The 12,484-nt window shown below is 41.7% G+C and overlaps 1 protein-coding gene across 1 annotated transcript in view; it reads right to left on the bottom strand.

Annotated features, from left to right (window-relative positions):
• Positions 1–12,484, bottom strand: part of ADCY5 (adenylate cyclase 5) — a gene marked incomplete at its 5' end in the record, with an annotated part of 252,773 nt that overhangs the window by 56,169 nt on the left and 184,120 nt on the right. Inside the window, 2 exons of the mRNA XM_083377968.1 lie at positions 4,780–4,907; positions 5,050–5,161. Coding sequence (XP_083234094.1) covers positions 4,780–4,907; positions 5,050–5,161 — 240 coding nt within the window. The remainder of the gene's footprint in view (positions 1–4,779; positions 4,908–5,049; positions 5,162–12,484) is intronic.

A 12,484-nucleotide genomic window follows, 5' to 3' on the forward strand; every position in this document is an offset into this window, starting at 1 on the left:
GAAGCATCTTGGGTCCCATAGAAAACAATAGAGTGATATAAAAATTATATGGAGAAAGTTATACCTTTGAAAATATTTCAAACATTTTATGAAACTAAAGATATGCCAGGTATTGTACATACTATGATGTTTACATCACTGTAATTTTGAAAGGTGGCAAAGATCCTCTGTACATTTAGAGTCTCTGTTAAATGTTTGACACTGAGATTTGTAGAGTTATCTTGGCAAGAAGATTACAGAAGGTATTCCCTCAATTCATCCTAAACAGTCAGTCTCATGAAAAAACATTGTGCCTCAGTCAATACAAGACTTGAGGTTTCTGTAATAGCTTTGCATGCTAATAAACATGAACCAGTTGGGCTGGCGTCTATGCAGAAGAGTTTTGATTTGATTCAAATCTAATTTTTGTTTCAAATTTAGATGTGAATTACAATGTATTATTATAATTCATCTGTTTATGTAATACTAATGGGTACATCTGGCTAGTAATTAAAATATATCAAATATGTCCATTATTTCCTCTAATTTTAATTTGATGCTGGAACTCTTGGCATGCCTAATAAAACAAACTGGTGAAATCCAGGGAGTCTAAATTTAAATCTAAGATATTATATGCAGATGATATTTTTTTCAGTGATGATTAAGAAAACTTTCACTTTAATCTGAAATTATTATTCTGGCTAAATAGTAATTTGGAATAAATGAAATATTATCCCAGTCAGCAAGACGTTTCTGAGCAAATAGATGCTTATTTTCCAGAATCTATTACATACCTGGAAATTATTGTCTCCTGGAAAATATTCTGTTTAAGACACAAGAATATTTATTTATTTATTTATTATATTTTTATACCGCCCTTCTCCCGAAGGACTCAGGGCGGTGAACAGGGCAATAAATATAAAAGCAGAATACAAAAGTTAAAAAACGATTAAATATAATGCCCAAATTTAAAACAATAATTAAAAACATATTAAAACCCCTGCCCTAACCCATCAAATTTCAATAGCATTACTCAGATGAATGACAATATTAAAAGATGGATAAATATCTAATGTTTGTGGGGAAGTATTAATATTGCAAAATTAATTTTGCACCAAAATTGATATATTATGAGAGAAATGCCTCCTTTCTACTTAAATATTTTAAATATATTAATAAATTAATGAGCATTTCTTTATGGGAGTAAAAATTATGTTCAAGTACAGCTCTCTTATGATTAGGGTTTTAATTTTCTAGTTTTAAATAATGCCAAGACACATACTTGTTAACCACAATCAAGTACTGGAATAAAAATGATATTAACTATTTATAACTATAGGCTCAGCTTCAGTGTTACTAATGAGCACCCATATTGTTACGTATAGAGCTCAATGGAACACCTTAAGCACTTGCATAACAGCTACCACCAGGTAGCGCTGAACCGAAACTGTTGTGGCCGGGATCAGTTTTCGGTGGGAAACAGAGGTTCACCCTGATTGGTTGGATGTGTACCTGGCCAGGTATATAAAGGGCGCAGGTAACCCCTATTGCACAGTACAGTCACTTCTACCAATAAAAAGCTGCTATGCTGTACTCATCGTCTCGGCGTCCTTACTGCTCTCCAGAACCCACTACGCAACACATATAATGCTGGAAAAGTTTTTGGTATTAATCATAGCGGGAACTTGGTTACTTTTCAGCAGTCAATTTCATTTGATTGGATAAAAAAAATGATCTTTTTTTCTCGTGAGAATATAATATTCTGAAGCAATTTTTAATTAAAATAGCTGGTAATTTTTTTCCAAAAAAAAAGAACCGAATTTGAATCATCTTTTAGTAACAATATATGTGAGATTTTACAAAAACAAATACAATTTACCTAATACAATAGAATGACAATATATATGGATGAAATGCTTAATGTTCATCAGTGACATTGACAGGTTCTCATAAAGGAGCATTCTAACATCTCATCCCAAGTTCTGTTCCCTTGAAGTGTTTATGATATCATGATATATACAGAAAAGAGGCAGGGTTTGTGTCACAATGCTGCCTCCATCCCCCAGAGCCCAATTATGTCCCCTGTGGATTGCTGTTTTTTTTTTAAACAAATAGCATGAATTGAAAAACTAAATAAGATGTCTTCTATATAGTTAGAAATTGTAACAAAGGCCTCTGATCAACTCTGGCCTTAAGACAGTATTTTGGCCTGCCACACAATCCAAAGGATTTTAGTGAGGTTGTTAGTAAAACATGCGGCATTTGCAAAGACTTGTACTGTGTTTACAACAAGAGTTGGAAATAGGTGTGGAAAAGTATTCCATTCTCTGTTTACAAATCATCCCTTGTCACCTTTCCAAAACCTGGTTCTTGCTTTATGTGGGATGAAAATTATTTAACAACCTTTACCTCATTTCTAAATCTGGAGTGAGAGACTTTCTGTTCTCACTACCTCCTCCGTCTTCCCTGATGAAGAGAGAAGGCTTCTCAGATAAATGAAAGTAATAAAGATTAAAAAGCTGAGTTGGCAGTCATTATAATTGCTGGACCATTTAGGAAGCTCTTTTGATAAATTTACATAGCTTTTTTGCCTTGCAAACTTTCAGCAATTAGTTAATAAAAGTGTAAGAATTTAGAAAGCTCTTAAAATTCTTTACCCTGCCTTGACAGAAATCTACAAGGTACCCTGAAATAATAGGTGCAACTTAGAAAAAGCAGGGTGCCTCTACTTTCTATTAAAATTAAAGGAAATAAGCAATCAAATGCTTGTATTACATTAATTTTAAGGTACCTTTTGGTATCCAATAGCTTAATAGGTCACAACAACTGTAGTGACTTCCCCAGGTGATGGCATTGCAACTTCCAGACTATGTTTGTGTGTGTGTGTGTGTATGCACACACATATGCCTTTTGAGATTCTGCATAACCTGGGATCAATCTAGCCTTGAGGGAATTTAACTAGGGTAGGAGTAGCCTCTTATTGCAGAAGTGTTTATACGGAAGCCAGCCTATCTGAAGCTTCTCTAACACTGTGTTCATGCAGATGCCAGAAAATGTTGAATTAGCATGATTTGTGCTAAGTGAAGCACGTTATCAGCTAAGCAAAACCCTCACAGCTCCAGCTGGTACAATTCTGGCTATCTATCAGAGTACCAATAGCCCTTGACTTACAACCATTCATTTAGTGACCGAAATTACAATGGCACTGCAAAAAGGAACTTAAGCCTGGTTTTCACACTTACAACCATTGAAGCATCCGCATAGTCATATGGTCAAAATTTGGGTGCTTGGCAACTGGCACATATTTATGATGTTTGCACTGTCCCAGAACCATTGATTAGAGCAATAGCACTTCTAACACTTAGAATTATATACTGCTTTACAGTGCTTTTGCAGCCCTCTCTAAGTGGTTTACAGAGTCAGCGTATTGCCCCCAACAATCTGGCTCCTCAGTTTACCAAACTCGGAAGGATGGAAGACTGAGTCAACCTTGAGCCAGTGAGAATCGAACTGCTGAACTGCTGGCAGCCTGCAGTCAGCAGAATTAGCCTGCAATACTGCATTCTAACCACTGTGCCACCACAGCTCTTTAAACCAGGGGTCCCCAACCTCCAGTCCGTGGACCAGTACCAGGCCGCGCATGTCAGCAACCGGGCCGCACAAAAAAGGCAAAGCCCCATCCAAGAGATGCAGGCAGCACACAAAACGATGCATCCTCTGGTCCACGGAAAAACCTCTCTCCACTGAACCGGTCCCTGGTGCCCAAAAGGTTGGGGACCTCTGCTTTAAACAATTACCATGTTTAACCTTCTCAGCTGGCTTCTGACAAGCAAAGTCAATGGGGGAATCATGACTGCATGATTCACTTAAAAATTGCAGTGATTCACTTAACAACTGTGGCAAAATAGGCCATAAAATGCAACTGAAATTTTGGGCTCAATTGTGGTCCTGTACAGGGGAAATGTGGATATTGATGTGCAATGCTTTAATCTTAGTGTCATCCAGTGTCAGACTGGCCTCTGAATAATATCCACTTCAAGATGGAAGCTTCTATTGACAAAGTTGTCATCAATGTAACGTTTTGAAGAAAGGGAAATGAGGCAAGGTCATGATTATTACTGATATTAGGATTTATTTTTTACATTTTTATCTTGCCTTTCTTCTAAGGAACCCATAAGCAGTCACTCCTTATTTTTATTTTCATTATAATAACCTTTGGAGGTAGGCCAGATTGAGCTCCAAGTTATCCACTAAGCGCCATGTTTAAAATGAAGTTTCGACAGTGTCAATCCATCCCTTTAATTGCTACATCACATCACTATGCAACATTATGGAAAATGGTGCCAACACACATTTGCATTATTACTGAGTTAGCATTCCAATTGAGGATGTTATTAAAGATCAGTCTATACCAGGGGTCAGCAACCTGAAACAGTGAAAGAGCCACTCGGAACCGGTTCCCTCACAAAAGGAAAAACTGGGAGCCGCAAAAAATGTGTGCACATGCGCGTACATGCGCAGAACAGGGTTTTTTTTTTGGACTGCACATGGCAGAGGACTGGGAGCTGCAGGAGATGGCTGAAAGAGCCGTATGCGGCTCCGGAGCCGCGGGTTGCAGACCTGTGGTCTATACCTAACCTCTCCAATCTGATGCCTTATCATGTGGTGGGCTACAACACCTAGAATTCCTATCAGGCATTGGCACTACTGACTAGGAATTTCAGAAACTATAGTTTTAAAGCATTCGGCATATTCATTTGATATACAGTCATTACTCCACCATGGGAAGTGTATACTTACGAAATGGCTTCTATCATATCCATTCCCATTTCAACACAACAGTGTGCATGGTCTGCTCTGGCTTCAGGTAATCCAGATACACAGTAATAGCAATCACCTAAGATTTTTATACGTAAACAGTGATTCTCCTGCAAAACAGGGGGGAAAAATGCACTTTTATTTCACGATCCAGGATGTTGCCAGGCTGCCTGTAAAGACAATGGACAATTTGCAATAGACCAAAATATGATACCACCATAATTGAGGAAGCAAAGAATAAACCCTACTTACAGCAGCAAGCTTATCAAATCTGGCAAAGAGTTCATTCAGCGTCATGACCAACTCCTGAGCAGTACACTGGGAAGCGAGACTGGTAAAACCCTCAATGTCTGCGAAGAGGATGCTATGGGAGAGAGCAAGAAAAAGAAGAGGAGAGACAGACATGGTTCAATAAAAGATACTCTTTAATTCATTTCAATAGATTCTCCTTTATCTCCTTTATCTTTAAAAGTGCAGATGGTTCAGGAGGTGTGTTTATACTGAATATGAGCAACCTAGTCAATGGATGCTTTATGTCTGCTCTGTATGTGAAAAAGTCTCATGATAGGCAACTATCAGCAGGTATTTGATTGATAGATAATGGAAGGCAGTTTGTTTGCTCTTTGTTGTTGTATCATTTCCAGACTAAAAACAGAGCAGGGGTGCTCAGGTTTTTCTAGATGAAGACCCTACTTAGTTTTGGAATGCATTTCAGTGCATTCTCCAAAAATAGTTTGTTAGGCATATATATATATATATATATATATATATATATATATATATATATATATATATATATATATATATATATGTATATATGTATATATGTATATATGTATATATGTATATATGTATATATGTATATATGTATATATGTATATATGTATATATGTATATATGTATATATGTATATATGTATATATGTATATATATATATATATATATATATATATGTATGTATATATATATATATATATGTATATATATATATATGTATATATATATATATATGTATATATATATATGTATATATATATATATATGTATATATATGTATATATATGTATATATATGTATATATATGTATATATGTATATATGCATATATGCATATATGTATATATGTATGTATGTATGTGTGTGCGTGTGCGTGTGCATGTGTATGTATATGTATATATATGTGTGTGTACATGTATATATGTAAATAATAATAATAATAATAATAATAAAACCTTTATTGTCAAAGTACAACATGTGTACATTGAGATTAGCTGAGCCTCCCCTCGTGCTCTCTCCCCCCAACACACAGTGACAACAAACCCTCCATCCCACCACACTATGTGAACCAACTACACCACACACCGGCCTCCCAAGTCAATTCTGCATAAGATTATGTCCCATTTAAAAGCCTAACAGCCCACGGATAAAAGCTATTTTTCAGCCTGTTGGTACGGCTGGCTATATTCCTATATCTCCTACCGGATGGTAGGAGAATAAAGAGATACCGTCCAGGGTATGAGTCATCCCTGAGAATTTTCCTCACACTTCCAAGGCAACGAGCCCTGGCGATGTCATCCAGTGGTGTCAGGGAACAGCCCACAATGTCTTGTGCTGTGCTCACTACCCTCTGTAATACTTTCCTATCCGCGGCTGTCAGACCAGCATACCAAACCACAATACTATACGAGAGGACGCTCTCTATAGTAGACCGGTAAAAGAGGGTCATTAGCCGTTGTTCTACCCTGTTCTTCTGCAAGACCCTAAGAAAGTGAATCCTCTGTTGGGCCTTTCTAGCCACCTGAGTTGTGTTAACTTTCCAGGTCAGATCTTCACAGAGGTAGACTCCCAGAAATTTAAAGGAGGAAACTCTCTCTACACAGTTCTCTCCGATGTAAAGTGGGGCAGGTTCCTCCTTTTTTCTCCGGAAGTCTAACACCATCTCTTTCGTCTTGCCGATGTTTAGGTGCAAGTTGTTACTACACCATATGGATAGTTTTTGTACCTCCGCCCTATATGCTGTCTCATCCCCACCTGTAATAAGACCCACCACAGTTGTATCATCTGCGAACTTGATTATCGCAGTGGATGGGTCAGATGATACACAATCATAAGTGTATAAAGAGTACAGGTAGGGGCTAAGCACACAGCCCTGTGGCGTGCCGGTGCAAAGCTTCAGGGGGGTGGACAAAGCAGAGCCGACCCTCACTGTTTGTAACCGATCCCTAAGAAAGTCTTGAATCCAATCGCAGATGGCGGGGGAGAATTTCAAGTCAGTCAGCTTCTTGATGAGAATGCTCGGCAAAATGGTGTTGAAAGCCGAGCTGTAGTCAACAAAAAGCATCCTGACGTAACTTCCAGGCTTCTTGAGATGACTTGCTACAGAGTGTAAAGCAGTAGCTATGGCATCGTCTGTCGACCTATTTCCCCTGTAGGCAAATTGATGTTTATCAAAGTCCAGTGGGAGGCATGTCCTAAGATGTTGGAGAACCAATCTTTCGAAGCATTTCATGACTACAGACGTTAATGCAATAGGTCTGTAGTCATTCAGGCACTCAACTGCAGTTTTCTTGGGGACTGGGACAATGGTAGCTGCTTTCAAGCACGATGGTACACATGCCGTTTGCAAGGAGATGTTAAAAATCCTTGTCAGGACCCCTGCTAATTGATCAGCACAATTCCTGACCACTATCCCCAGCACCCCATCTGGGCCTGCGGCTTTGCTGGGATTCACAGCCTTCAATACAGCTCTCACTTGGTGTTCACACAGGGTGAGTGGCTGAGAGTCAGAAGGCCGGTCTGGTCTTTTAACCTCGTAGCGGGCAAAGAAGATATTCAGCTCCTCAGCCAACGAGGCATTGGTGTTTGCCATGCTCCTCGTGCTGCCCTTATAGTTGGTTAAGTGCTGCAGTCTCTGCCATACTTGCCTCGGATTGTTGTTCGCTAAATGGTTCTCCACCTTTTGTTTGTATTGTTGTTTTGCCATCCTAATGCCTCTTCTGAGATTTGCCCTGGCCTCTCTGTATCTGTCCCTGTCCCCCGCCTTAAAGGCAGAATCCTGGGCTCTCAGGAGTGTTCGTATCTCTGCAGTCATCCAGGGTTTACAGTTCCCGTAAACTCTAATGCACTTATCCGTTGTTACACTATCAGTGCATGTTCTAATATAAGAGAGTACGGCATCTGTATATGAATTTAGATCTTGTTCTTCAAATATACTCCAGTCAGTGGTTTCAAAGCAGTCCTGCAACTGACTGAGAGCACCCACTGGCCAGGTTCTGACCCTTTTTGTGACTGCCTGAGTCCTTTTCCTGAGAGGAACATACTTTGGGCACAACAGGAGTGAAAGATGGTCAGATGTACCCAGGTGGGGAAGAGGGAAAGCTCTGTATGCCTGTTTCAGATTGGAATACACATGGTCCAAAGTGTTCTTCCCTCTGGTGGAAACTTGCACATACTGTACAAACTTAGGGAGAACTGTCTTCAGACAAGCTTGATTGAAGTCCCCAGCCACGACAAGAGTGCCCTCTGGGTGAGTTTGCTGCTGCCTGGTGATGATGTCATACAGCTTAGAAAGTGCCATGTTGACATTGGCATCAGGTGGAACATAAACAGCTATAATAATTACCACAGTAATTTCTCTAGGCAGATAGAAAGGCCTACATATAACAGTCATCAGTTCCACATCTGGGGAGCAATACGTGTATACCCATCTGCTGTTAACACACCATTCACAGTGTATGTACACACACAGTCCTCCTCCTTTACCCTTCCCAGAGCGTTTATCTCTGTCAGAGCGGTGAAAAACTCAGCTTATCAACTCCACAGCTTCATTCGGTATCTCTGAATGTAGCCAGGTCTCCGTGACAATGATCACACAGCATTCCTGGAGAGGCCTGCTTTCTGCTAACTGCAGCTGTAATTCGTCAATTTTATGGACGAGGGATCTGGCATTGCTCAGAAAAAGGCTCGGCAATGTTGGTCTAAAAGGCTGCCTTCGAAGTCGAGTCAGAATCCCAGCCCTGCAGCCACGTTTTTGCTTTCGCTCCTTTCTTTTTCGCTTACGTCGTCTCCTCCCCAGCCCGAAGACAATCCATGGAGATCCTGGAGGCCTTGCTATGCAGTTCGGTATGTTTTGTGACTGCTGAAAATGATTAGTAATTTCAGATTGCCTTGCAAGTCCGATGGTTAACACCTCTATACGTGAGTAGGCTATTTTAGCCCCTTGCACTACACTGTGCACATTCATCCATACGCATATTAATCCAATCACCACACACCAGTACCGGGAGCTCAGAGCCGCTGCGTGTGAACGCGCCGGCATCTTGTGATCAACATATATGTATATGTATATATGCAGGCCTTTTTTCTCATAGAACGCTCAGAACGGAGTTCTGGCACCTTTTTTGGATGGAACCTTGTAGAGTAGGCAAGGCGGGTTGTATGACATGTGTGAGTTCCGGCACCTTTTTCTTTTACAAAAAAGCACTGTATATATGTATATATGTATGTATGTATATATATATATATAGGTATGCGGTGGCTCAGTGGGTTAGAACGCTGAGCTTGTCGATCAGAAGGTCAGCAGTTTGGCGGGTCGAATCCCGCGTGCCGCTTAACAGAGTGAGCACCTGTTACTCGTCCCAGCTTCTGCCAACCTAGCAGTTCGAAAGCACGTAAAAATGCAAGTAGAAAAATAGGGACCACTACAGTGGGAAGGTAACAGCGTTCCGTGCGCCTTTGGCATCTAGTCATGCCGGCCACATGACCACGGAGACGTCCTCGGACAAGCACTGGCTCTTCGGCTTTGAAACGGAGATGAGCACCGGCCCCTAGAGTCGGAAACGACTAGCACGCATGTGCAGGGGAACCTTTACCTTTACCTATGTATATATATATGTGTATATATGTATATATATGTGTGTATGTGTGTGTGTGTGTACTCTGGAGGTTTCTCAAAACTGCACCCAGGGTTTTCCTGTGTGACTTGAATCTCCGACTATATAGATACATAATATACTGTATACAGGGCTTTTTTTCTCATAGAATGCTCAGAACGGAGTTCCGGCACCTTTTTTGGATGGAACCTTGTAGGGTAGGCAAGGTGGGTTGTATGACATGTGTGAGTTCCGGCACCTTTTTCTTTTACAAAAAAAGCACTGACTGTATATAGTATATAGCTTCAAGACAAAATTTTACATATTCTAAGAAATTACAGTTCTCATACTTCAAGATATATCTAAATTCTTCAACTCATATGAGATATATTGTATACCCTCATATATAATATAATGGTATACCCATATACCATTCATGGATAAGTAAAGTAAAGCTAAAAGAGTCCTGAGGATGTTACTCCGCTAGTTGTTGCCGATTCTAGGGGACAGTGCTCATCTCTGTTTCAAGGCCATTGAGCCAGCACTGTCTGAAGACATTTCTGTAGTCATGTGGCCAGCATGACATCACGGGGCAGTGTTACCTTCTCACCCAAGTAGTACCTATTTATCTACTCACATTTGCATGCTTTCGAACTGCTAGATTGGCAGGAGCTGGAGGGAGGATGGGAGCTCACCCCACCATGTGGTGCTCAGGCTTTAAACTGGGGTTTCCAGCTTTCCAACCAACAAGCTCAGTGCCTTAACCGCTGAGCTATCACACCGCCCTTCAGGGATAAGCTGTCCCTCAAAATTTTAACCAAAATACCATGAACAATACACCAATGGATAAGCTGACCTCCAATTTTCATGGTATTTTGGTTAAAAGTGCAAGGGTCTGCTTATCCCTGGATGGACTTATATGCAGGTACTTTAAAAACGTATTATCAGACATACTAGTCCATAAGTGAATCTGCTAATAAGCTGAACACAATGGTTCAACCACCATTTGAACTTTTGACAGTGCTGAATAAGTAGTAGTTATAAGAGATCCTTGCACTTACATCAGTTGCAGCACCTCTGTAATCATGTGATTGCAATTACAATATCACAATGTGATCTGCTCACTTAATGACCCACAGTGATTTGCTCAGCAGCAGCAAGAATGCCAGAATTTCCATTGTTATGCAGCATAGGCACTTTACAAGTGCATTGCTTAGTAACAAAAATTCCAGTCCCTATTACGGTACTATCATTAATGACTACTTGTACAGATAATCCTGGTTTAACAATGCGTTGGATAAGCAACAATTTTGCAAATATGATAGTAATAAATGATAATAAAAAATTCATTTTCTACCATGAGTGTATTTATTTATTTTATTTATTTATTTTATTTTATTACATTTGTATACCGCCCTTTCCCTGAGGACTCAGGGCGGTTTACAGGGAATTAAAAATCAAAACATACAAAAGTTAAAAACCAGTTAAAAATATTAAATTCACCCTGTACACTTAAAAACCCCAGTTAAAATTTTCTCCTCAGCCTGGGCCCGGGAGCTCAAAGAGCCAGGTCTTCAGGCCCCGGCGGAATGATCGGAGGTCGGGGGCAGTACTCAGCTCCACCGGCAGCTGGTTCCAGAGGGCAGGCGCCCCCACTGAGAAGGCCCTATCCCTGGGTGTCACCCGCCGGCAATCTCTCACCGGCGGAACCCTGAGCAGACCCTCCCTGTGGGAGCGCACTGGGCGAAGGGCGTTTGATGCCGGCAGCAGGTGTTCCCTCAAATATCCCGGACCCAGGCCATGTAGGGCTTTATAGGTGATAACCAGCACCTTGAATTACACCCGGAGGGCAGCCGGAAGCCAATGCAGCTCGCGGAGTAGAGGTGTTACATGGGAGTATCGGGAAACCCCCATTACAACTCGCGCGGCCGCATTCTGCACCAGTTGAAGCCTCCGAGTGGTCTTCAAGGGCAGCCCCATGTAGAGAGCGTTACAGTAGTCCAAACGGGAGGTCACAAGCGCATGAGTGACTGTGCGTAGGGCGTCTCGGTCCAGATAGGGACGCAACTGGCGCACCAGGCGAACCTGTGCAAAAGCCCCCCTGGTCACGGCTCCTATGTGATCTTCAAAATTGAGCCGTGAATCCAGGAGGACGCCCAAGTTGCGAGCCCTATCAACGGGGGGTAACACCTCACCCCCCATCATTAGAGGTGGAATAACATGGTTAACCCGAGACGCCGATATGCACAGCCACTCAGTCTTGGCGGGATTGAGATGAAGCCTGTTTCTCCCCATCCAGACCTGAACCGCCTCCAGGCACCGGGACATCACGGAGAGGGCATCACTGGGTTGGTTCAGGGTGGAAAGAAAGAGTTGGGTATCATCAGCATACTGGTGATACCCCACCCCAAAACCACGAATGATCTCGCCCAGCGGCTTCATGTAGATGTTGAACAGGAGAGGTGAGAGAACCGACCCCTGGGGAACTCCACAAATGAGAGACCTCGGGGCGGATCTCTGCCCTCCTGTCAACACCGACTGCGAGCGGCCCCGGAGGTAGGAGGAGAACCACCGTAGAACGGTGCCTCCCATCCCAACCCCCTGAGACGCCGCAGCAGGATACCATGGTCGATGGTATCGAAAGCCGCTGAGAGATTTAATAGGACCAGGACAGAGGAGCAACCCCTGTCCCTAGTCCTCCAGAGATCATTCACCAGTGCGACCAATGCCGTCTCCGTGCTGTGTCCGGGCCTGAAGCCCGATTGGTACGGGTCCAGATAATCAGTTTCCTCCAGGAACAGAGGGAGCTGATGCGCC

Source organism: Vipera ursinii (genome assembly GCF_947247035.1).
Source record: "Vipera ursinii genome assembly, chromosome: 1".
NCBI lineage: Eukaryota > Metazoa > Chordata > Lepidosauria > Squamata > Viperidae > Vipera > Vipera ursinii.